The sequence below is a fragment of the Zosterops lateralis genome (assembly GCF_965231275.1).
Source record: "Zosterops lateralis genome assembly, chromosome: 3".
NCBI classification, from domain to species: domain Eukaryota; kingdom Metazoa; phylum Chordata; class Aves; order Passeriformes; family Zosteropidae; genus Zosterops; species Zosterops lateralis.
Genome location: NC_139764.1, coordinates 77,473,096 through 77,499,327, shown reverse-complemented (window position 1 = coordinate 77,499,327; position 26,232 = coordinate 77,473,096). Strand labels below are relative to the sequence as shown.

Below are 26,232 nucleotides of genomic sequence, written 5' to 3'. Positions count from 1 at the left end.
AGACATCAATTTTCCAAACTAATAACATAGGATATGACAAAGACCCTTCAGGTCAGTTTAAGCTGGCTGACTTCATTTGTTCAGGGTCAGCAGCTTTGGAATGCTCTATGCCCTGTACTGCTCTGAGAATATGCCTCGACCTGCCAATACCTCACTGCTGTAAATTCCCACCCTGAGAACACCTGCACTACACTATCCAAGTGCTTGTGCATACAGCCAGTGTTAGTAAACCAATTATTCCCACACATTTCTCAATGTTTGGATGCCATACTGACTGCAAGCTTACTTTGACTTTTCATGCATGCTCAGCCCAAGCTAATAAACTTTTGAAGCACAAACTCCACAGAGGAGGGACTTGAAGGGTCTGGAGTTTTTTTATACAAGACAGCTTAGTTCTGGCTGAATTGTCCTGAATCCTGAATGACTTCAAGTGGAGCCTCTTGGCAATTCTCGTAAGACATCCAATTCCCCATGTTCCCTAGGATTTTCATTATCTAGGATACTCTATTATTAAAGATAACAAGCCTAGCAATAAAAATAACTCAGAAAAAACTTTATAATGTGTCAAATCAGTCCAATTAGGTTGCAGTTTGTTCTTAAACAAAAGGCACCCCTGCAATGAATGTAAGAGATCTGGCAAGGGAAGATAAAATTATTGACTCTTAAGCTTACATGAACTCTGTGTTTGAACGAAGGATCACAGTATGAATAATAAAAAAAAAACCCAAAAACTTACAAAACTTCTAATACTACACAGCTTCGAAGGATCAATTAGAAGTTTTAATTTAGCTTATAAACAAAGTCTTCACCTTAGCAAACTCTCACTGTTATGTAAGATTATTCTAAGACCTTGGTGGCAAGTAATAGCTGACAGCCAGGCAAGGGTTATGGAGAAGCGTTAAGTGTACCTGCCCTTTAACAGTCAGTGCATAAAACAGCTGCTAGAAAGAAACTCGGCCACAAACTTCAGCAAAGGTTGGGTACCAAGACAGAATAAAAATTAATCTCTGGAGCCCGTTTTGTTGCTGGGCTTTGTCCTTTGTACAAGCAAATTCACTTTCCTGAGAAAATACAAACTGTCTACCAAATTTACTGTGTTTTGTTTTTTCATTTAAAATGAACTTACCGGGTGCCGTCTGCTTTCCAGCTAACTTTGTAAGGCTTCTGCTCCAAAAATTTAATATTTTGCTTGTCCATGGAAACAGGCTGTGCTCCAGGGAATCCAGTCCTAATAAAAAGAACCATGTTTACTAATGGTTCTGCAATAAATAATCACACAAATAAATACATTTTTTACATCAGATTCAAGTCACACTTTGTACCAGACCTGTTGCAAGGTTAACTCTGAGTCAGAGTTAATAAAGTATTTTTCAATAGAAGTCTAAAGCCTATCTCATAAGAACAAGGTTATTTGCTTATGATAAAACACTAAATTATGTGGAACTTCGAAGTTTTAACTTTGCAGAAAGAGATACTTAATTTAAAAATTACAGGCAGGATAAGCATCAACAAGTTAGGAAGCAGTGCAGATCACAACTTTGGAATGGAAAAGTTCAGAATCATAGCCATTAAAATGAACATTTTCATTAGCATTGGACACAAATCATGCTGGCTACAAAAATTAGTGTTATACCTCTATACTGGTGTAATAGCAGTGGTATAAATGATTCTACTGCTTGAGAAAGAACTAAATTTTACACAAATAGTTGGACTAGGCTACATCTGAAATTTGAACAGCAACATTTTGTTATCTCAATGGAAAAGTAATTCTAGAATCTTGTTTCTTAACATCAAAAACTGATCATTCCATTTCATAGTACAGTGCAAGACTTTGTCAAGTGTGTTTGAGGCTTTTTTTAATAAACAATCCATCCAAAAACGGTCACCTTTTTTATCATTTTTACAATGTGCAGTTTGATTCTGCAAAATATAACACATTTCTAGATAGTATAAATAAGTAAGTTCTAAATATTCTCATACCCTTCCCATCCACAGAACTGCTGACATTTTTGCTGTATTCCTCCTAATTTTGGTTGTGTTGTCACCTGGGTCACACATTTAACTGTTATTCCTTCCAAGAAAATTGCACCCTAAATAAAAGGAAAAAAAAATTAGTACTAAAGCCTTCATAAAATCAAATCAGAATATGTCAATACAAGATTAAGTCTGTGTTCACAACCCTCTAGAGCAATACTAGCTTAAACATTCCTTAAGGATTTACCCCCAAATGCCAAGATACATTAGCTGAGCTTTGCCAGGAAACTCACAGGTGAACCATACTTTAAACCCAGGAACTGAAAGGATTTATTTATGAGGAAAAAATAAACTTTAAAAAAATAAAAATGCAATAGGTATACAGGCAAAAGGAAGAGACAGCTAGTACTTAGATGCTCACACTACTTAGCTAATACTCTCAAGAAAGTTGATCTAGGACAAACTGAACAAATAAGAAAGTATAAACAGCAGATTTGTAACAAAATATTTGCGTAAATGTATTTTTATAATTTATTCTCAATATAAACCAGGTAATTAAAGTGGACCTGCTATCTTGAATGCCCCAGAAAAGCCTATGTAGAGATCAAAAAAACCAAACTGGAAATAAAACTCTAAAATAACTTGCACATTCTAGAAAAAGTTTGATGCCAAGAGGAATGAAAACAAATCTTGCATAACCGAACACATGAAAGCCATCAGGTCTACAAAACTACAAAATTAAAGATCTCTATGGAGATCTCAAATCAACCAGACTTAATTCAACAGAATCTCAAATAAATTTTCAATACACATGAAGAAGATCAAACCATGACTATTAACCTGTTGAATCCTGCATGTGAAGATACAAGTATCTCAGATATGTCCTCTAAAACACTTGAAACTAGCTTTAACAAATCCAGCTGCATACTACTGATGAAATAAGTAGTATTTTTCTCCTCTGCATTTCCTCACAGTGTGTCATTCCTCTATTATCCACTTGAGCAAGTCTAGGAACTAATTTGGAAAAATAACATCATAAATTGGTAATCTTCTGCCAAAAAAGTATCCTAAACTAGCTAACCATGGGATAACTCAGTACTAGTTACTAGTTACTTCCCAGCACAAGGGAAGCAAAAGGGAAAGCAGGGAAAATCAGGACCACAGTTTTCAATACAGTCTGCAGTTAGTTAAGATTGGCTCAGTCACATCACCAAATCACATTCTAAGAACAGAACATCCTAAAGATATATACTGGTTCATAACCTTAACTACCTTGAGCTCCACGTACTTGTGTGCCACTCACCCCATCCAATTTTCATGGGCACCAGCCGGTGCACCAGCACGCAGGGGAGTGGGCGAGAGAGGCAGACAGCTACTCGTGCCTGGCCAGCACATTGTCTGAATTCTGATTAAGTGGTGAAGAGCACCAAGAAACAAAGGAAGGTGGTTCTGCCCTGCTTCTGTGAATAATGGCAGAGATCAATGGCAGTATGACTGCTAAGATTGAAGTAACAGGCAGGCAACAGGAAAGGTTTTCCAGAAAAGAAAAAGTAATAAACATAAAATTCATACTTAAAAGTGTTTCTTGCAGATTATCTGCTTCAAGTATAATCACTAGCTAAGGCATAGTACTATGAAAACAATGTGAGTCATTTGGGCACTCGTGCTTGGCTAACTTAGCACTCCAGGTTTCATGAGGACATTCCCTTGATAAAGCACTAAAATTGAGCCAGACTCACGCAGATTTTACCCCACTGTTCAGCTACGGATGCCTTTGGAAACAGGACACTGGAGACCATGGTGCAGAGACTCCAGAGAACTCAGATCACCAGGAGCACCTGATACTAAACCAAGAGTTATAAGCCCTAAAGGATCCAAGGAAACTAGATGCACTTAATATCTACACTCTGCACAACCTTCAGACCATGTGTACTAATCAACCCTGGCCCACTTGCCATGAATGTGTCCACCCATCACTTCGGCTGAAGGAGAAGTGGCAGCGTGGATCATCCTGTGTTGGTTCATACCCCAAACACCATCTGGTGGAGTGAATGAGTAGGAACAGCCCCAAACACACACCTTCCTGACCCTAGTGGCTATCACCAGGCCTGGGTGAGAGCTGTCCTCAGCTACTCAGACTTGACTGCATGCCAATATGCTCAGAGACTGCCTCCCAGAAGACAATACATTCCAAAACACATCGGGAAGAGACATCTTCTAAAATGAGGGACAGGGAGTTGCACTGATCAGCTGAATTAAACACCTAGAAACACAGGTCCAAATCACAGTAACTGCCTCTTGGCATGCACGTGCAAAAAAGAAAACAGAATCATACCGACTCTCACTCAGTAGCAAAGGTGTTCCAGCAAATGTTTGGTTTTCATAATGAAACAGGCTCACAGAATTGGCATTGCATGCATTTGCCTTGGTTTGTCTCATGTTTGCTTATCTTGTCCTCATAGAGGAACTCAGAAAACATGGGGTAGATGTTACTTTCATAAAACAGAAGAGTAACCTGTTTCAAAACCAGGTTCAGAGGAGTAAGCATTTCACTAACAAAATGGAAGAATCTGTAGGGCCTGTTTTAGGCATAAGATAATTAATTCATTTCCACTAAACTTCCTATTAGCATTCTTATTTTTGTGACATCTCTGACTTTAGTAACAGGGATTTAGACTGGGATGGTAGTTTAAGATTCAGTGTTATCCTTAATTTTAAAAATGGGTTGGAAATAACACTGTGCAATTCAGTATAAACAAAGTTCTATGCTTAATAATGGATAAGAAATTATACAAACACACACTGGTAGATAATTAGAGAAAAAGACATGGAAGCAGCAAGAGACCAAAAGCTGAATTAGTACTGTTCTGCTTTGTGAAAGGCAATTATGTTGAGATATATAAACAGAAATATTAGCCTTAAGACATGTGAAATTAATTTCTCCCTATTAAGCCTTACAAGGATGGCCTCAACTAGAGGCTTGCATTCAATTACAGGCACCACAGCATCAGGAAAACATGAGTCAACATGACAGAATACAAAGAATAACAAGAAAGGTCAGTAGTACAGAAAGTATGGACTATAAGGAAAAAGTGAACTAATAAGCATTTAACATGGAGAAGGAAATGATACTCATATTCAAGTACATAAAATGGTGCTGCCAAATAAAAAAATAGTATTTTTCCCATATCCTTCAAGATGGCCACAGGCAGAACAATAAGGTTAAACTTTGCAAAAGAGAGTTGGTTAGGCAGAAAAACCTCAAGTCACTAATATTGAGAATCAATGAGAATCAATGTGATAAGTTAACTAATTAATATCCTCATTACATCAAATCAGTTTAACTGCTTCCTTTTGTCTCACAGATGACCACAAGACACCTGCACTCAAAATCATGAAGAAAATCATAAACAGCCACCATCTCTTCCAGACCGTTTAAGATGTCACCATTCATTTCCAAAGCACTGCACCTCACAGCCCGTAAAATGCAACTTATGCAGGACTAGGAGACAACATTCCTCAATAAACAGTAAAAGTTCCATTTGACCCATAAAAGATTTGTAGCTCTGGCTCAGAATTACAACTTTTAGTCCAATTTGCAAAGTGAAGTATTTTTTTTCCTGAAGTGAGATTTTAAGTTTCAGTTAATAACATTGTTTTGATGCTACAATCAATACTGCATGCACCAACAAAGTCAAAACTTGCTTGGATTTCTTATGTGGCACCTCAGACTGCAACAAGCAGATTTCCTGGTACCTGTCAATTTCCTTCATGTTATGACAAAGGAAACTGTAATGGCTTTATGTTCTAATGATTCTTACATTTTCTGTAGTGTAGGAAAGAAAGGCTGTCAAGATTTTTTTGACATCAAAATATGAAAGTTTTAATGAAAAATGTTGCAGCAAAGTTTCTCACATCAGAGTTTCTGAAACAGACAGCATACTAACTTCATTTCACAGGCTAGCTGGCAGTTGTTTCTGACTATTCATTATCCCAGCAAGATGCCTGAGAGCTGTCTCCTCCTCTACTACTAAACTTCTCTTCTGTTTCCACAAAGATCTGGGTCAAAATGAGAAAAAATCACAACACAGCTATCACCACAGCTACCTCTAGTTTTACACTGCCTACTGCTAGGCTTTTATGAAAGAGACAAATTATAAAAGTGGAAACATCTGCTGCAGGAAACCAACACACAACGGAAAATATAGGCCTTTAGAGAGTAAAATTAAAATATCTGAGCAAGAGGTATTTACCTGATACTCACTCCCCCTGTAGACCGCATATTTACAAGGAATCACAGATAGACTGTATCCATCTCTACTGAGTTAAGAAGCAGTCCCATCTGCCAGCCAAGAACCATGGTAAAGAATTCTGCCCGTTCCTCCTCTTCGTGTCAAAGAATGTTCCTCCAGAGCTGCAAAACTGAATTATACGAATATGCATATTAACTAGATGATTCTTTCTTTCACAAATTATCCAACTCAAAATTAACTTTTAGTTATTAATATGCTTATTCGTATAATTTAGCTTCCAGCTTTCAACAAAACTATGGTGGCAGACAAGAAAAAGCCTGAGAAGCTAGTATCATTCCTGTTAAATAGACCAGTTGAACTTTACACTTGATGAAAAGAGGCTGTCATTTTAATCCATCCTAACACCTCGGTTCTTAATGCATCAGAAGGCACATCAAAAAAACCTTAAGGTTCCAGTCCCTCCAAAAATATTTAGGTATCAATGTTTTACTGCAAGGCTAATGGAGGCCATACCCCCTAAGTATACTTTTACTACGTTTTTATGCTGTGAGAATTTTTTTATTCCAGATAAGGGATATTCTGGAAGTTTTCAAAGCTCATCTTGCTTCTTTAGACTGGATTTTGCATTCCTGTCAGGCTAATATTTTCCATACTCCACCTGTAAACCTTGTTGACCAACAGCAGTAAGGACAAAATGCTTTTTTGCAGCCTATTTCAATATGAGGATTTCCAAGTGTCTGCAAACAAAGACACCTCAGCATACAAGTGAAATAATTCAGTATTATGAAAAAAGCCCTATTTTTGCACTCAGCAACCCTATTTCAGCACTCAGTAGTCTAGCCTACTTTATTTGCAAATAAAAAAGCGAGTCAGGAATTTGAAGAGAACTAAGTCATTAGTCTTCAGATGATACAAATACAATCTTTGTACTTGAGTATTAGTTCCATATCATGGTAACTACAGTAACTTATTTCATCAGAATTATGCAAGTGCATGTCAGAAATAACAGCCATATTTCTTATAAAGCTAAAACAGCTTTGAACACAATACAATTTAAAAGCTGCCTTGGTTTTTTTAAGCTCATATTGCTTTTTCCTAATCCAGTTTTCAATCCTACAAAATTTCCCAAATAAATACTATTTACCAAAATGAGCACTGAATTTTAAAAATTCTGAATTTCATCCACACAACTAAAAAAACCAAGAGCTGTTTCCGCTCAACTCTAATACCATTTCATCTCAAAAGACAGACTGAGTAATTAAAAAACACTTTACTATCTCAAAAATTGTTATATTAGAAAATTTCTAATATATTTCTAATTCATTTTTACAACTGTAATATTTGAGGTGTTGAATATTAAAGCTCAAGGTTCACATAGGAAATACAAAAAAGCTTACAATGGATCTAAAATTTTTTCCAGTTAGGGACAATATTTCCAGTCCCCATTTGCAAGAGCAGTGACACTTGCATAGCATGTAGGATGAGGTAACTGATGGGTATGAGGTTATGAAATTATGTTTAGTAATTAAAGTATTAAGTTCCAAATCAAAATTACCAATTTTAGGCGTTCTTTTCTCCTCTTGCCAAAGGAAGAGCTTGAAGATCCAGGTTCTGATTCTGGGCCTCCAGTTTTACCATTATCTTCATCCTCTTCTTCATCTTCATCAAAGCACCATTCTGGAAGCTCTGGTGGTGCTGGTGCATCATCTTCATCGCCATAACGACGAAATAATTCCTTCAAATAGTCACCTTTATAAATACCTGGAGGTCTGGCCTGAGCAAAAGTAGCCACAGCATCCTCAATACTGTAAAAGAAAAAAAAATCACTCTGGATGCTTAATTTACATGTCTTAGTCATGTCATGCTTTACCAAGCATAAGAATTATTGGGACTGTAAATCAATACAAATTCTGAAGTGGTAATTGCAAAAACAGTCCTTATATTTGAAAGTCCATGCTTAGATCAGTCTGGTAGCAGTTGCTCTTGCACAAGATTCTGTATATCTCTGTAGGCACTGCAAATGTTCCCAAGTAACTGCAGCTCAGGCTGCTTTGAGTCCTTATTTTAGCCCAAGTGGTCTGCTGATCATTGTTTTATCACACATAAAACTTTTTTATTGCTACAGAGAAGCAATGGGTGACATACAGGTAACTACCTGAGAACTGCATAAACACAAAAAAGACCAAAGAAACATATCAACAAACCTAATGAAGAAAAATGCAAATGTTTAAATTCAAATATGGTTACATTTTTCTCCACTAAGAATTGACTCTCCTCTCATTAGAGGTTTTGCCATCATACTGGGAAAAACCACCCTAATCTTTTTTAATTACTTCTCTTTCCAGAGGTTTCTCATAAAAGGACTGTGGTTCAGAAGCCTTTTACTATGCACCTAATACTTAATCTTGCTCAAATAAATTGGAGGCTGGACCACAAAAAAAATTAGAAACCAAAACTAACAGTCATGCATCTTTACCAGCCAACTGGAAAACTCTCCAAAATATACAAGAGTGAGCACAACACAAGGGTTTTTCCAGGTAATTCTGGATATAATTCTGTCTTCCATTTACCATGGCTGTGAAGAGCAGTAATGCTCAAAGGATCAACATTTTGAAATCTTACTATACAGGGGAGAGGAGAAATCACAAAAACAGAGATGTCCCAGTTAGGCTTCTTGACAAGCACATGTTTAAAGCTGGAACAAAAGCAGATACTACACCCTCTGACATTATTTTTTTTCAGATATCTAATTCAAAATCCTTTTTTTTTTTTATCTGACCTGTACAGTATGGAATGGAGCCTGAGAACTTCAAGAGGTAAATTTTCCAGAACAGAGAGAAACAGTATCTAAGAACCAGTAAGGTTGATTCACTCCTCTGATCTTTGTAAGAGGAGAAAAGAAGAGGTTCTCCAGAGTGACACTATCACATAGTATTATTTCAGAAATGACAGTTTAAGAGTCAGAGTTACTAAGAAGGATCTTTCTTCTCTATTCTGTTTTCTAAGATCCTAATTTCTTTCTCACAAGACAGTTTTTACTCTGCTATCTTTCTTAAATTGTTTCACATCTTCTGTAATGAATGCCACTGAAAGGACAAAACAAACCAAAAGTTATGGGGTCTGAAAAATGCTCAATTTTTTCTCTGACGATATTAAAAGAACTCTATAATCTTCTGAAATAGATGGCAATAAAAACCAAAAGTGGTGGCACAGATTTCAAATACAGAATCCTAGCTGAAAGAAAACAATTTTCCAAGTTCTAGAAACACAGCAGTCTTCAGGAAAAATGAGTTGTTGAAAAGAGAATCAAGTAAGGTTTCTGACCTTACTGGTCAGAAAGCTGAAGAGCTTTCAGGCCTTTCTCTAAACTAACTATAAAATATATCCCACTGTACACAATACAGCAGCAACACTCCTACATCATATGCTTAAGGGATGAATATGGATGGATTTTTCCATCAGGAAGATCTTATTTCTTCATTAGCAAGAAACAGTGCCTTGTTTTAAGGAATGATACAGCAAATTAGATTTATCCTGATACAATGCTCAGCATTAACTAGCATCTTGTCAAAATTGTTTCTTTTGCTGTGGAGATTTTTTCCTACCAGGGGATATCTGGATGTTCTATTAAAATAATCTGACAAGATGAACAAACTTGATACAATTAACTACCCAAAGTAAAAAAAAATAAGATATGGCTGTTGAGTTTTAAGGCTTTTCCCACCAAGCAATGACCTAGTTCTTTGCAAACAGCTTGCACATGTATGCTAAATATAATAACTGTATGTCCAGTCACAAGAAAATCCTGCAACAGGAAGAGAATTTTCTTCACTTAAAGAACTACACATAAGAAATATTTAACAGGGTTAACAAGAAACATGACTTTCACAGCCCTCTGTCAAGAAAGAAACAGTGTTACGTAAATACTACGAAAAAAAAGTTATGCAAAAGTTATGTTCAACAGGATGATACAGGCATCGTTTGGGTTTGGGGTTTCTTTTAAAACTAACGTTATCTAAAAAAGATAATTACTCTGTATGAACAAGTCAACATTTTTAAAAATTAAAAAAACAGGTGAGTCTGTACAGAAACATGCTGCAGACTTTAGTCAAAAAACAAGCTGGAAAAAAGGGCTTTGTCTGCCCCCAATCCTTCAAAAGTATGTATGTTACTCTGCTGTTGCTCTAGTTAATCTCTTCAGATCTCAAAAAAGCCCAAAAACCTACATGCACACCTACGTGAAAAAGATGAAAAAGTATGGGAAATAATCTTTCAGGGACCTCAGAACTCTGCATTCTTACTTAAAATGTGGGACACGTCATGGGAAAGAGACACAATATGATATATATACTCTAAAGGCCCACACACAGTAGACACAGCTGACTTTTAACCTACCAGACCTGGAATTCTTGACTGCAACAGGCAAAGCTACCAAGAGATGACACGAAAGATGTTAATATGGGCTGTTTACTCAAGATTATTAGGCAGTATAAAACAAGCAATAGTGAATACAATAGCATAGCTGTCAGGACAATGAGTAAAACATACTGAAGAACCCTTTGGCCACATTCCACAAATCCCCAGGAACTAACATTAAAAATTACCTCCAGTCCAGCTTCTCGACCAAAAAGGCACAGATCAAAAATCCAGTTCTATTGAAACCATGTGTACAATGGACACCTAGAAAAGACAAGAAAAGGGCATAATCACTTGCAAGTGGTTTTAACAAACATATTTAGTGTCAAAAGTGTGGGTTTGGATCCTTCCACCTTGATCTGTAACATTAAAGGGTTATTTCCCTTCCCATCATAGCAGCACAGACCACATAAGGCACATAAGCCTAAAACACAATTTATTAAGTTCTTTCTGCAAATTAGCAGCAGCAGAGGTATAAGGATACTTCAGTTCATCACAATCGAGAGCACTAACTTGATGTGACTGAAATATGGTTAATACAGATAAGATTCACGAATCTGCTCAAATGCTTGTCAGAAGGCAATATAACCAAATTCATTAATTGAGATTTTAGTGGATTCAACAAGCATGACATTCGTTTCATACCATCAAGCAAAAAAATCATATTCAGATTACCTTACCTCAAAATTGAAAGGGGTGCCAATAGAACACAATTCTAATTCAAAATCCCTATTACCATGCTAAGACCAGACTTACTAATTTTGAAAAAAAAAAAAGAATCTACAAAAAGAAAACTATTCACCAGTGTAATCACCTTGGATTACTTATCTTTTCAATGTGAAAAAAAGAATTAAGTCTTCAGCCTCTGTTTTACTGAACTCATCCCCAACTGAAAGGAGGAATACACTATCAAATGCATTGCATTTTTTTTTTCTCTCAAGGCAACAGCACCATCTAGTGATAAGCAGACCAGCTTCAGTGCTATTAAAAATGTCATGAAGGACTCAGGAAAAATGTTGCCTCTTCCTCTTACTTAATTTTAAATTATAAATATCATTAAAATTTCCACTAACATCAAGAACAATAATTCTTAACATTTTTCAGTTGTTACCATAGAATCATAGAACTGTTTAGGTTGGAAAGGCTCTAAAGTACATTGAATCCAACCATTTAGCCAGCACCACCAAGTCCATCACTAAGCCTTGTCCCTAAGTGCCACCTCGACACAGCTTTTAAATACCTCTGGGAATGGGGACCAAACCATTTCCCTGTGCAGCTTGTTCTTGTGCTTGACAACTTCACCTTTTGGTGAAGAAATTTTTCCTAATATCCTAAACCTCTCTGGTATAACTTAAGATCATTTCCTCTTGTCCTGTCACCAATTGCCCGGGGAAAGACAAGAATCCCCATCTGGCTACAACCTCCTTTCAGGCAGTTGTAGAGAGTGATAAGGTCACCCCTGAGTCTCCTTTTCACCAGGCTAAACAATCCCAGCTCCCTCAGCCACTCCTAATAAGACTTGTGCTACAGATCTTTCACCAGCTCTGTTGACCTACTCTGGACATGCTCCAGAATCTCAATGCCTGAGCACTACTGCCAAGTACCAGGGGACAATCACTTCCTAATGCTGCTGGACATTGGCCTTCTTGGCCACCTGGGCACCCTGATGGCTCATGGTCAGTAGACCAGCACACCCAGGTCCTTCTCTGCAAGGCAGCTTTCCAAGCGCCCTTCCCCAAGCCTGTACCATTACCTGGGGTTGTTGTGACCCAAAGTGCAAGATCTGGAACACAACACCATAAAGCAAGTCACTTAAGTTTTAATTCATTTTCTCATTTCTCTACCACAGCTAGTAAAGAAAGTTGTGTAACAATTCACTTGATCCATATTCAAACAAAATGTGAATATCTATCTTTTTTTACACTCCTCTACACTGAAGTATAAACCTTTTCAACTGGAGAACCAAAAAGTACCCACAAAAAGTAGACTGATGAAAAAAAACAAATCAATTTTAAATGGGTAAAAAAAAAATGTATTAACTGTAACAGGATTGGGTTTTGTGCCTGCCCTGCCAAGGCTCCCTTCTTGATAAAGCAAGGTAAAAATTACCATGAATCTTTTTGATTCATCATTTCTAACCATTTAAAAATACTAAAAACTGTGTAACTTGCATCAAATTAAATTAATTTTAGCTTCCTTATAAAATTTATTCCTAACAATCATTTCTCTTTTGTTTTCTGCTGAAGCAAAATTTTTGCATGGCACTTCTTTAAGGTTGGCAGGCATACTCCTGTCTCTCATGCTGCAAAAATAAACCTTCCTTCCTATATTGTTCTAGATGAAAATTTTGATCACTTATCATTCACATTTTAGTCTCTTTTCATATCTAATCGTGACACTGAGAACGAAACTGCACACAATTGCTATCACTAAGTCCTGCAGCTGTTACTGCTGCCAAGAAGGTTGTCAATAATTTTATACACATGACAAAGATAAGAAGCAACTCGGCATGTGACCAAATGGCTTGGAAGAGAAAGATCACCCAGGGTGCAGTGCTATCACTGCTGTAGACCACTTTCATTTTTGAAAGACATCTTCTACACCGGCCCCTTTGATGCTCTGTCAGAGGAAACAAGTGCCCAAAATGACAAGTTTCAGTAATTCACAAAAGGGAAGTGGAAAATTCCAGCACTTCTCTTTTATTATGAAAGCCTAAACAACATGTTCTTCAAAAGTTTAGTCAACATACTATTTTCTCTAGTTAGAAAGAACTGGTTTTCCCCTATAGAGGTGAGATGTCTAAATAATGGAAAAACATTCCACAATTCATCAAAGCCAGAAAATTAGTGACTTAACACTAAAAATGGCATTTTATAAGTTGAAATATTAACTAAATGCATCTGCTACTTATAGGATATCACCATGCTATTCATGCACTATATAAATTGCTGACCATAACCATTATTTCAAGTTCTAAAATATTATTGGAGGACCAAGTAGAAGAACTGCAAAAGGAAACTGAAAATGAGGAATTGCTAAAAGAAAAGGGAGTGGGATCAGTCACCAACAATATCTTGCTTCTGGAGTAAGTTTTGAAATACTGTTGGTGACTGGTCCCACTTACTCCCATTTAGCAGTTCCTTATTTTTTTAACCACATAGTTGTGCTACTGTTCAGAGAAGAACACACAGGTCTCTACCCCGGTTTCAGCTGAAGCAGAGTTAATTTTCTTCACAGTGGCTGGTGTGGGACTGTGTTTTGGATTTGTGCTTAACACAGGGTTGATGATATAGAGATGATTTTGCCATTGCTGAGCAGGGCTTACACAGAGCCAAGGCATTTTCTGATTCTCGTGCTGCCACGCTCGTGAGGAAGTTAGGGGTGCCTGGGAAGCTGGGAGGAGACACAGCCAGAACAGTTGACCCAAACTGACCAAAGGGATTCTCCAGACTGTAGAACACTCAGTGCATAGAAGGGGAGGAAGAAAGAGGAATGGGGGGACATTCAAAGTGATGCCATTTGTCTTCCCAAATCACTGCTAGCTGTGATGGGGACCTGCTCTCCTGGAGATGGCGGAACACCTGCCTGCTCATGGGAAGCAGGGAATTCATTCCTTGCTTTGTTTGTGTGCACAACTTTTGCTTCTCCCATGGAACTGCGTTTACATCAACTTGTGAGCTCTCTACCTTCACCCTTACACTTCTCTCCCCAGTCCTACCAGTGGAGAAGTGAGGGAGCAGCTGTGTGGGGCTTGGCTGCTGGCTGGAGTTAAACCACAATAGTTTTGAATTAAACTGCATTCTGTGTGCAAAAAAGAAGCAAGTATCTAAAAGAAAACAAGGCGAAAAAATGTGTGACCAAACTACATCTCTCAAGCACTCAAAAAAAAAATCTCAGTGATACCGCATCCTGCAACAGAACAAGAAGCAATGGCTATGAATTGAAATACAATAAATTCTGATTCAACATGAGGAAAAAACATTTGTATATTGTAAGAACAAACACTGGAAGAGACTGCCAGAAGAAGTTGTGGAGTCTCCAAGCTTGGAGGCTGGTCAAAAGCCAAAATGGGCATAGTCCTGAGGAAGCTGTTTTAGCTGTTCTAAAGAAGGGCAACTGAGTAGCTGATTTCCACAGGTCCCTTCCAATAACGCCACCTATCCTACCATGTATCTGGATGAATCCTAAACTGCATGAACATACCAGCTCAGTTTACCCAGCTCTTAGCAATGACACATGCACAAACAACTGTTCCATATACTCCTACATCACACAGACACTCAGATTCAAGAAGGCTGCAAAATCAACATCCAAGAGGATTGAGGACAACACCCATTCTGACTCTGGAAACTCACCTGAAAGTAATTTCTTGTCTCTGATAGTTTGCAGATAGAGATGAACATTAGCATGATTGAAAAAATCAGAGGAAAATAGTTTTAACTAAAACTAGAAAGCACACAAATTAAACTCAGAATTTACTTCTGAGTAAAAAAAAAAGTATGCAAGACCATTAACCACAGAAGAGAAACTTAGCCTAGTATCTACTACCAGTTTTGTGAGACTTGCTAAGGAATCTCTTATCTGAATTATCTCTGATAGTTCAGTTACCAAATATGACCTCAAGTAAACCAGGCCAACAAATGTCAACACAATACATTACTTGCATTTGTATCAGCTGATACAAGTTACAAAACCACAGTGCAAGTATCATGTATTTGTAGACAGCTCTTGGGCCTGTACAATTTCAGAAATGCTACTTTCTGTAAAAAAAAAGGAAATATATTAGTTCTGCAGTAAAAGCAATAAAATTTATACACACATAAATGCTGTACTGAGGAAATTCCTTTGCTCAGACTTCTAAGAATAAGAGACTGCAGTTACAAGCAAATATGAAACTAAGAATAAAAACTAATGATGGGCATAAGATGGATATAAGACATACCTATAAGTTCTGAAGGATTCTTATCACTGAAGTGTTCACATACACGGATAAATGTTTCTGTATTCTCAGGTGTAGGGCACTCACCATGCCTGAAAAACACAAGAACACATGGATTAGGAGACACCTGGGGGAAAGGGAAAAAGAAAAAAAAATAATTTCTTGAGTGTGATCTTCCAAATTAAAAGCCAAAGAAATAATTTAAAAGCGAACACAACTTACCCTTTACATTGGAGTTTTATATATTTAATTCCCTCTTTCTCTATATCATTCCTGTCATAGAATCTAGTGGTGTTGGTCAAGTCTACTAGCAAACCCATTTTAACCTAAAAAACAAAACAACAACAAAAAAATTAAAAATAAACGTATATGTTGTTCAAATACCAGTGCATAAATACTAAATGTCTAAAAACAAAATAATTAAAAGCAAATACAGGCTACATTTGTAAATTTTAAAATTATTAAATATTGCATTTGCTTGTAAAATCTATATTTTACCACTATTATGGACATTTGCATTTCTTTGTGAAAGCTGGTGTCTACATTGGCACTAGTCATCAATTCAAAAACTTCAGTTTGCTTCAACCAATGATTCTAAATAAGAAAATTCTGCTAACAGCAGGAAAGTCTGGTAAAGAATTACTTTAACATGCTAAAAAGACAAACATGATGGGATCAAGTGCTCTTATGCAAAGCAGAGCAATACTAAACACTGGCACAGTGTAAGAAAAATTAACTACTGAGGCTGCATATAAGTATGCTCTGAGCAAAAATAACTCATTCTAATTTACCTATTAGAGTGCAAAACAATGAACACATTTTCAAGTTTAAAACTAATCAAATTAATTAAATTCTTTAAAACATCTTATTTTAAGCTAAAATGCAAAACATCTTCAGACACTCAAACATGCTGCCAGCAGCGAAGGTGGCAGTGTCAACCACTGAGACGTACCTGAATCCAGGATACCTTGCCCACTCTACCCTAATATGTCCTCTTATGCATCAACTTAGCTTTTTATTGTTTGTTTTTATAGCTGGAAAATAGGTCTTTTAAAGAGCCTTGTGGAAGTTACTACATTTTTAAGAAGGATGGAAAGCAGAAATTACGCTGGGTGGCACGAAACACGCAGAGTATCGAAGTATATCCTACTGATCCTTGTTCCAAACAAAATTTCTAACAACAAACCTACCAGTTTTACTGTGCAAAACCAGCTCACTAATACACCTGAGCAAAGAAAGTATTTCTGCTTTCCTTTCTTGTAAGTGCAAGCAATTGCTTTTGAACAAAAAACCTCAATGTCATCCTTTCAGGTAGGACCAACAGACTGGTAACAATTTAGCAGTGCAATTGGAAGAATTACAAAGTAAAACACTATTTTCACACAATTCAGAAAGGGTAAAATCCAATTATAACTAGAATACAGTTCAGAAACAGCTATTTCACATGAACATGTTGTTTCATAGACCCCTAATGGAAAACTTCCATTATCTACAGTAGTTATCTACAGAGATAGCTCTCCATGATATTCAAACTCCTGATGATAAACATTTGTAATACTTATATACTTTCATTTTACTTTTATTTAATAAATACTAAAAAGCATTGCGATGTTATGCCAACAGGATTAAAAACTCTGAAGTAATATCCAGATCAGTTCTGAATTTCTCACTGTCAACTTTGCATATTGTATTCAGAATACTTTATTTACTCTTATGGCTGTGTTTTGCAGAAATACAAACCTCACAAGAGGGTCCACCTGAAAATAATATTACACCACCTGAAACTTCAAATACAAATCGAGATGTCATGGAGATTGACAGCACCCTAGACAGTGATTAATTCTGTAGGAATTATACAAAAGCAATTAATTTAATGATTACTTTCCTCCCTCTCCATTCCCTCCAGCATTTTGCAAATGCCTCCAAGACTACTTAATCCAGGCCTGGAGGACTTGTCACTTGCTATACTTTTGCCATTATTGCAGATCATTTCAATCATATATAACTGAAGCTCATGTGAAGTGACACTGTTCTTCACACACCTCATGGAGCAGTGAGGCAAACAGGCATCGAGTATAATTTATCCAAAGCTATAAAAGCATTTATGTTGTATAGAGCATATAAGACCTGAGAGCAGTTTTCCTGCTTTACAGAAAGCCTGATCAGTTGTATTCTCAATCCATGGGATTGACTGCACATAACACATTACAATTTAGAGTACAAAGCACAAGAAAATTATAAAGAAACTTTTAAAGAACAGTGGGATTATACAACATATCAAAGTATACAACTATGATTTTCAAAAAATCTATGCAAAAAAAACCCACTGGTACCACTGGAACAAAACAAAAGCCTTCCCCTCACTTCCTCACACTCCAGATATCCCCAGATATTAATGCCTTATGCATGTGCTCTTCTGCTGCTGTGCAACAAAACGGGCCTTGCTGTGTTCCCCTGTATGACCCCAGAAGTTTCTCCTCAGACACTGGAGATTGAAAATGCTCCCCAGGAAGGGGAGAGCATACTACAATACACTGAATTCACTCCAGTCCCAGCGATTTTTTCTTGCATTTCTTATTTGAGGAAAATAGTTTCGATCAGTGATTGAATGTATCTGTGAAAACAACAATGTGGTTAAAAATTGGTTAAGTAGTTTTCCTAATAGGAATTCCGTAACTTGAGCGTACTAATTACCCAAACATTCTTTTGAGTTAACTAATGTCCTAGCTTTTTGTGACAGAAATAATATATATATATATATATATACCTGTATAAAGCATAAACTGTACTAACCTACCTACTCAAGAAATAAATTCTTAAAAAAAATTATTCACACTGTCACCAATTGCTCCTGCAATTCATTTAAGAGAACATTAAGATACTATGTCAATACTGGTGATCAGAAGAAAAATAGTGCTGCCGTGGCTAATCAAATCAGTTTCTAACACCCAGATTTTCAGAAACCAGCTCCAGGAGAAAAGGAATCACACAGGCAGCTTGTTAGAGATAGTTTCTCCCAGACAGATGTTGTCTTAAATGCTAAACCAGTACCTTCAAAAATCTGTGGTAACAGCAGTATCTCTCTATTACAGAAATCCAGATGTAAAAGCTTCTGCTGAAGTCTTTTATTTGGGAGCTAAATTATATGGTCTTAAGTAATAATCATTTTTCAGAAGTAATTATTCTGGAAAATATTAGTAGAAAAAACACACTGCAATACAATTACAAGAACCATGCACAGTGATCTACTTTCACCTTGGCTGGGAAAACTCACTTTTACAGGGCTCTTCAATTTCACATTTATTTCATTGCTGGCTTGTTGGTAATCTGCTAATCTACAAATAGAGCACTTCAGCAGCCACTACATAACTTAGCAAATAAAAAGGAAATGTGTTTTCAAATAGCAAACATTCATCAACAATGCCAGGGTCCAATAAAATGTAATAGATTTGGCAAGAACAGAGAATTCCAGAAAAGTTCTGCTTGTTAATCAAAATTGCAAAAATTTAAGTGAGGATCCTCATGCTACTAACTTTAATACCAAATTCTAATAATCTGATATCACTCAAGACATGAATTTGTAGCATTACAACAGAACAGATAGATGTGACTACTGGAAAGTCTCACCACAATTTTTATTTTGTTTTGGTCGCAAATCACTAAGGAGGCAAGCATTTAGAAATTCTAAGTAAGGCTGTGAAGTTCTCTGTAACTTCAAAATATATAGAGAATTTTAAATTACTTTAAAACATGAAGAAGATTGGTTTGGGAAATTTTCCAGGTATGCCTATAAAATCTAGTCAGAGTCAAAAATAACACAATATATAAAAGAGGAACTCAAGTAGAATTTAGATGTACATGTCAGAGACTGAAATATTGCAGTTTATGGCTTAAACATTTTTATGAAGGATTTTTGTCCATTAAAACTGTATAATGAAGCTAACACCAGTAAAAGCTCCATCACCAAAGCCCACCCTGAATGGGCCCCCTGACTGAGGCCCTGGATTGTAAATTGATCTGAGATAACGTAGAAGTGACATTATTCTCAGGTCTGGGCTGGGAGAGAATACTTCCACAGGAGAATCAGCCCCAGCAGCTTTGGAATGGAGCCATGGCCCCAAGCTTATCTGCTGCCAGGTCTGCACAGACTCTCCCCCAGCCCAGGAGGAGGAGGAGAGCTTTTGGGTGTGTAGCCTCCGGGCAGAGGCAGTGAACGCCCTGCACAGACCAGCACAGCTGTGGGGCCCCCACCCCAGGAAAGCCACATCTACAGGACATTCACGTGAGGGACAGCAGAGGGGGTGTCATGGTCCACCAAAGGCCCCCCGAATGGTTCCTTAGCCCCTGCACCAGAGCACTGCATGTGATGCAAAACGATGCGACTGACACAGAGCCTTGCAAGGGACAGGGTCAAACTTTCCCCTGCTCAGGGGAGGCACCTGGGCATATCCACCCAGCCCAAAGGTGTATTAATCCATTGGATTCTATACTTTGTGATGGGGGACCCTCCCCACCAAGAAGATCGGAGGGAAGGCAGCAGCAAGATGTCATTGGGACCCAAGGAAGGGTGATATGTTTCTACTTAATCTGTCCCTGTCACTCTTCCTGTGCCTCACCCACCTCTTTTTTCTATTTATTTATTTATTTATTTCTCTTTCTTTCTCTTTGCTTCTTTTACTGTTAAAGAAACTATATCAATTTCTTGGTATGAACTTAACCTTGTATTGTTGATTAAAACAAGATTAATTGTTTTAGGAAATATTTTGAATCTCAAGATTCTTACAGTTTTATTCACAGAGAGTTCTGTTTGATCCTCTGTGATTAGAGCAGATCATAAAAGCACAGATGCAAGAACTCTAACAAGAAAAATCCTACCAGTTCAAATACTGAGAAGAGGCACACATGCTTCACTAATTGTACTTTCTTACTGCATTACTGCACAGGTACTGCTACCACTGCTACACTGAGTAGTTCACCATCTACTTCATAGTAGATGAACTTCTAAAAAACTTCAAAAAAAAGTTTAATAAAATGAGGATTCCCATCTTTTAGTCACCTAACTCTTCTGATGTTTCAGGTCTGATACTGTTTAACAAGTACAGAATTAATTTAACCTTGATCAACAGCAAAAAATAATGAAAAAAACGTACAGAAAAAATGCCACTTGCATGATTCATCTCAGACACAATCAAAATAAATGGGACTAAATCTCTATATTAAGTTTAAGAACCAATTAAATTAATTAGGTGATAAGCCTTTCTTTGCCTGGCAGGCTCAAAATCCCATTTCCCACATCTCCAGATGCACCAGACTGGTCGCAACCTATATGAAAGGCTGGAAAGGTCCTGTTCCCCACCTTTATTGTTACAATTGTGCTACAATGCAGAACAACATGCAAACTGAAGCACATGGATAGAAATGGGCAAAACAGAGAAGGAAGAAGCAAGCCAGAACCACAAGTCTGTAGTGGTGGATGCTATGAGGTTTAATAAGGCAAAGTGCAGGGTCCTGCCTTGGGTCACAGCAGCCCCGGGCAGCGCGACAGGCACGGGGAGGAGCGGCTTGAGAGCTGATGGGCAGAAAGGGATATGGGGGTGCTGGATGACAGCTGGCTCAGAATCAGCCAACTCTGTGCTGCCTGAGTGGCCAAGAAGGCCAATGGCACCTGGCCTGTGTCAGCAATGGTGTGGCCAGCAGGACTAGGGCAGGAATTGCCCTCGGCACTTGGCACCGGTGAAGCCACACCTCGAGTTCTGTGTCCAGTTCTGGGCCCCTCACTTTTTAAAGGACATTGAGGTGCCAGAGGGAGAACAGAGAAGAGCAACAAGGCTCATGAAGGGTCCCTTATGAGGAAGAGCTGAGGGAGCTGGGTCTGTTTAGTCTCAAGAATTCTAGCCTATAAGAAAACACTTTCAGAAATCCATTAATTGCAGAGGAGACCTGGAAATGTAAACAAACAAACAAATTTCTGTACAGGTGCCCCAAACAAAGCCATCAACAACTTTCTCCTTAGATCTGAAAAGCAACACTTGAGTAAACATTAATAATGAAAGCAATGTTTCAATTATTTGAAAATTTTTTACCTTCAGACTCTTTAAGTAGTTGGATAACATACTCGGATGAAAACGATTTTCTTCAGCAACCTGTTCATCGTATCTTGGTCCTAACATTGTCTTCAAGGGTAAAAACTTCCCTATAAAAGATAATAAAATTTTGCAGTATTTTATGTATATGTACAGCAAGAACTTAGCATTTCAAAACAACATGCTGAGTAGTTTTAGACATTCACCTTCAATAATAAATAATTGCAGAAATAGTACTGTCAACAGTAAATTGGAATATTTTTTAGTTATGAGTTCTCAGAATTCACAAGTAAGTTTAAAAGTTTAATGGAAATATAGGTCAGTTCATCTAAAACAGAATAATTTAACAGTTTTAGCTAACTTCTAGTGTGATTTAAGTTGGGGGCTACAGCACGATAGAATATAGAAAATTTAAACTCAGTACAGTTGAAAACATGAAAGCAGCATTTTAAAATGACAGTTTGTGATCCAGTCATCAGCTATCATCAGTAAACATCAGCTATGATTACCTGCAAATATAAAATATAGTAAAGATCCCTGCAAAAAAAAAAAATTATCAACACTCTATATAGTCTCAAATAAGCTTGTATCTTCCATGAAATAGATATTAGAAACCACAGAAGACAGACTTGTGGAAACTATGAAACTTTATGCAACTGGTTAGCTCAGGTTAAATGTTAGTCAGCAACATGAGAAACAGCTTCACTGTTCACCTGTCTGGAACCGTTCCAAATTTACAGCTAAAAGGAGAGCTATTTTGTCATACAATCAACACTCACATTAAACGGTAATACATCATAGTCACTTCAACTTCTTTGACTTTTAGAAAACTTTCGCTTTATTGTCCTTTGCCTTTTCATCCCAACAGTTCAACCCTTGTCACCTTCAACACTATCACTCAGCCTCTCTCTATTAGCCCTTCCACTTTAATTCATAATACTCCTCTGTACAGACTGATTATGCAAATCCTTAACTTGCATGATCTAAACACAAAAATCTATCATCACCCTAATTTTTGGAAAACAACATTGTGCTTGAAAGCTTTTTGACTTTGCCACTTGTCGCACCCATACTAACACATCTACTCATTCATTATGCAACACCAAGAATGTAACTAAACTTTTTTAACCAAGGCACTTGAGACTAGGAGCTGCACTGACAAACGAGTCAGTGGCTACGTAAGGAAACCACCATCCTTTACAAGATGCTGGGAAAAGAGAAGAGTTGGAAAAGTGCCTGGAGGTTACAATTGTTTCCCACAGCATCTGATATGAGACTGTACAGTCGTACAGAAGACTCCCCTGTTCTCCATCTTCTGGAATAGAGAATGAACATGATCATTCTCTTCCTAGTAACAAACCTTGATTTAGTATCTGATTTACACTCTGATTTCTTTTTGAGCAACCAAAATACATCCCTGTTCACTGACACGAAAAGACAGACAAAGTAGTCTAGTCAGCATCCCCTGCAGCATTTGAATACCTACAGACAGCTGTGGAAGTGATGAATATTTCATACAGAGCCCACTTACTACGACTTTCAAAGCTGAAACACAGACATTTGGAATTATTTAGGTGCTCAGCTTCTATAAATTTCACTTTTTTCTTCTCTACTTGGAAAATTTGCAAGTTGGTTTTTATAAAAACCCTCCTTCCCTGTGTGCATACATGCCTCCCAATAAGCGTCATCAAGCTACTGAAAATCTAACCATTAATTCTAAAAAGATTTCTAAACTTTTTGAGTAATATGGACAAGTATAAAGGAGGCAGCAGCTACTGTCTCTTCTATGGTTTTGCCTTACATCTTATGCTAAAGAAGTGATGCAGTAACAGGTGACTGCAACTCAACTTAAGCCTCCATGCATAAGCTTTTGAAGACTAAAAAATCGTTTGCTGAATTAGGTGATCCAACAGTCACAAAGTGATACTTTACACGGATATCAAAGCGTCCCAAGTCATTTGAGTATCTAAACTACCTTATGACACTAATTGTAACTCCTCAACAGAATTTCCAAATTAACTTCAAAATGTTACTGGAATCTGGACAACTGATGATTCCTACTTCCACAATTAAGTTTAAATTTGTCAAAGAGTTTTGGAAAGTGGCTATTAAGAACCATTTTCCAAATCAGTTGCCTGTCTAACAGATACTATTTCTTTAGGCTGAAAAATAGGTTAAAACTCTAAAAATAAGAGCCTATATCAGAGCACAGACATCAAGTGGATAAATCTTAGGGAAATCAAAGTGAACAATGTAAGACATCACATTTTCTACACGCACATGCTCTAACTTTATCATGTTTTTTATCTTCAATTCTAAATTCTAGAGCATACCAGTGAAAAAATACTCTTAATTTAGCCTAATTTTCTGTGACATGAAGATATCAACTCAAAACATGACATACATAATTACATATGACTGTGGTATGTTTAGACTGAGCATTGATTAGGAAAGCTAGACTGGATAAAGTGACTGAGGTTAAGGGAATAAAATTAAATGGTAAAATTCACAATTAAAAAAAAAAAACCCAATATCTAGGAAAAGTAACAGTTTTCTGATTCAAGAGAAGTATGCTAGATCAAAGCATCCATTTCACCTAGTATGTCATCACCAGCACAGGCCAATAACAGACAGTTAGGAAAGAGAATAAAACAGTGACAATGACAATCCATCACCTGATTATTCTCCCCAACTACAACAAGTTATAGGTCGGAAACTTCCTGAATCAGAAGCATTACTCTTATTTAAGGTGCATTCTCATATGCAATATGGATGCTTTCCATAATATCCCACATTCTGCATGCTACATGTGTGTCTAGAACATGATTAACTACTATGCATCAATAGAAGGAGGCTGGAAAACACTGCTGAGACATTTCCCACGCCTCTTCATCCATATTTTGCTAGCACTTTCCATGGTAAAACTGCCAAGATAATGGGTTTTCAGTGGTTATGAGAAGCAGGCACCTGCTGAGATGCTGATGCCAAGACAGTAAGGCTGAAGCAACCTGATCACTTCAGAGCTAAACATTCAGAGAAAGCTCTTTTCATCTAAATGACTGAAGTTCTACTACAATGCAATAAATGTGAAAATGTGTGATTCTGAGGAACAGCTGTACCATAAAACCAGAAAGTGGCACAAAACTGCCAATATTTAAAGAAGCAAACTGGAAAATAACGGGAGATGTAGATGAATTCACCTTGTCCAGAATAAAGAGTCCTGTTAAGCTGAATGAACCCCATCTCACCAACAGCAGAGTTTCAGGCCTCATTAGTACTTGTATTGAGGTCATCTAGAAATTCTAGACGCCACAACCATGAGACAAGAGCATCATGATCAAACACTCAATGAATGTGAGTCCACAGAAGCCATACAAACCTTGCTTAGCATACACTACCAGATGGAAATAAAGTCTCATAGAGGTGCTTAGAAATCTGATTTAAACACTAATTAAAACAAGAATGTAACGTATCTGGGAGATAGTACCACTTCAATTAAATCCTAAAAATTATCTCCCATAAAACTGCTAGATGTTTTTGAATGTAAATCAGCAAAAAAGGGAAGAAGACCGACAGCGTACCATTACTTCTGGTCAGTTGTTCACACTAAAAAATTAAAAATCAGGTGAACAAAAACACGTCCTGATAAAGCACCCAAAGAAATGAGTCGAGCCCTTTCAGTTTTTTTATTGTGCATTAACTTCCTGTGCATGTTCGTGTGGAATGGAAAAGAATTACCTTGCAGTTCCTGAATAAACAAACACACAAGCAGTGATGGCACAGCAGATGACACACCGATGACCCTCATTCAGGCTTACTCTAGGTTGCTATTTCTGAGAAACCACGGCTCAAAAGACAGACAAACAAAAGCCACAACTAACAGAGATCAAGAACTTGCTGAGAAGAAAAACACAGAATAAAGAATCATTAGTCTGTTTTTGTCATGGTCAAAGGCTTAGGCTATCAAACCTCTCTCACTAGATACAAAGTAATGCATGCAGCCATGATCAGGAGAAAAAGATAATGGACATGGGCAATCCAACAAGGCTGTTATTTAACTGAGCCAAGTTCAGAGAAGTGTAAGGAACTTGACAGAAACCGGTAACCCATAAAATGAACAACTGATGTTAAATACTGATAAATGCCAAATAATGCATATTGACGATTATTGAGGATTAAACCGAGATGTCTTACTAGGTTCTAAATATAGTCATCAATGTCTTCCATTCCACAACCAACTGCCATTAAAAATGTGTAAGATGATGTGGAAATGTGGGATAAAAAACACAGGAGTTGTAACTATTAAGCAAATCATGGCACGTTGCCAGCTTAAATAACACACTGAGTAGCACATGTTGTGTTTTGAAAACATACCTTCACATCATCACAGAGAGGGATATGAAAGGTGTGAAAACTAGAAAATACTGGAGAAAAAAAAAACAAAACAAAACTGGGGGTTGGAATTGCTTGCATTATAAAGAAAAGAACTTGAGAAGACTGAAAAGAGAGGTTTGTTTACTTTATCTCATACCAGGCAGCAGAGGAAACATTCACCTGATGTCAGTAT

The 26,232-nt window shown here is 37.3% G+C and overlaps 1 protein-coding gene across 2 annotated transcripts in view; it reads right to left on the bottom strand.

The window, feature by feature from the left end:
• Positions 1 to 26,232, bottom strand: part of RNGTT (RNA guanylyltransferase and 5'-phosphatase) — a 171,126-nt gene that overhangs the window by 143,559 nt on the left and 1,335 nt on the right. For both annotated transcript variants that reach the window (XM_083857734.1, XM_083857735.1), the window contains exons 2-8: positions 21,666 to 21,775; positions 15,805 to 15,908; positions 15,586 to 15,674; positions 10,832 to 10,907; positions 7,783 to 8,032; positions 1,981 to 2,090; positions 1,127 to 1,228 (exon numbers count right to left, since the gene is read on the bottom strand). In XM_083857734.1, the coding sequence (XP_083713860.1) occupies positions 1,127 to 1,228; positions 1,981 to 2,090; positions 7,783 to 8,032; positions 10,832 to 10,907; positions 15,586 to 15,674; positions 15,805 to 15,908; positions 21,666 to 21,775 (841 nt within the window). The remainder of the gene's footprint in view (positions 1 to 1,126; positions 1,229 to 1,980; positions 2,091 to 7,782; positions 8,033 to 10,831; positions 10,908 to 15,585; positions 15,675 to 15,804; positions 15,909 to 21,665; positions 21,776 to 26,232) is intronic.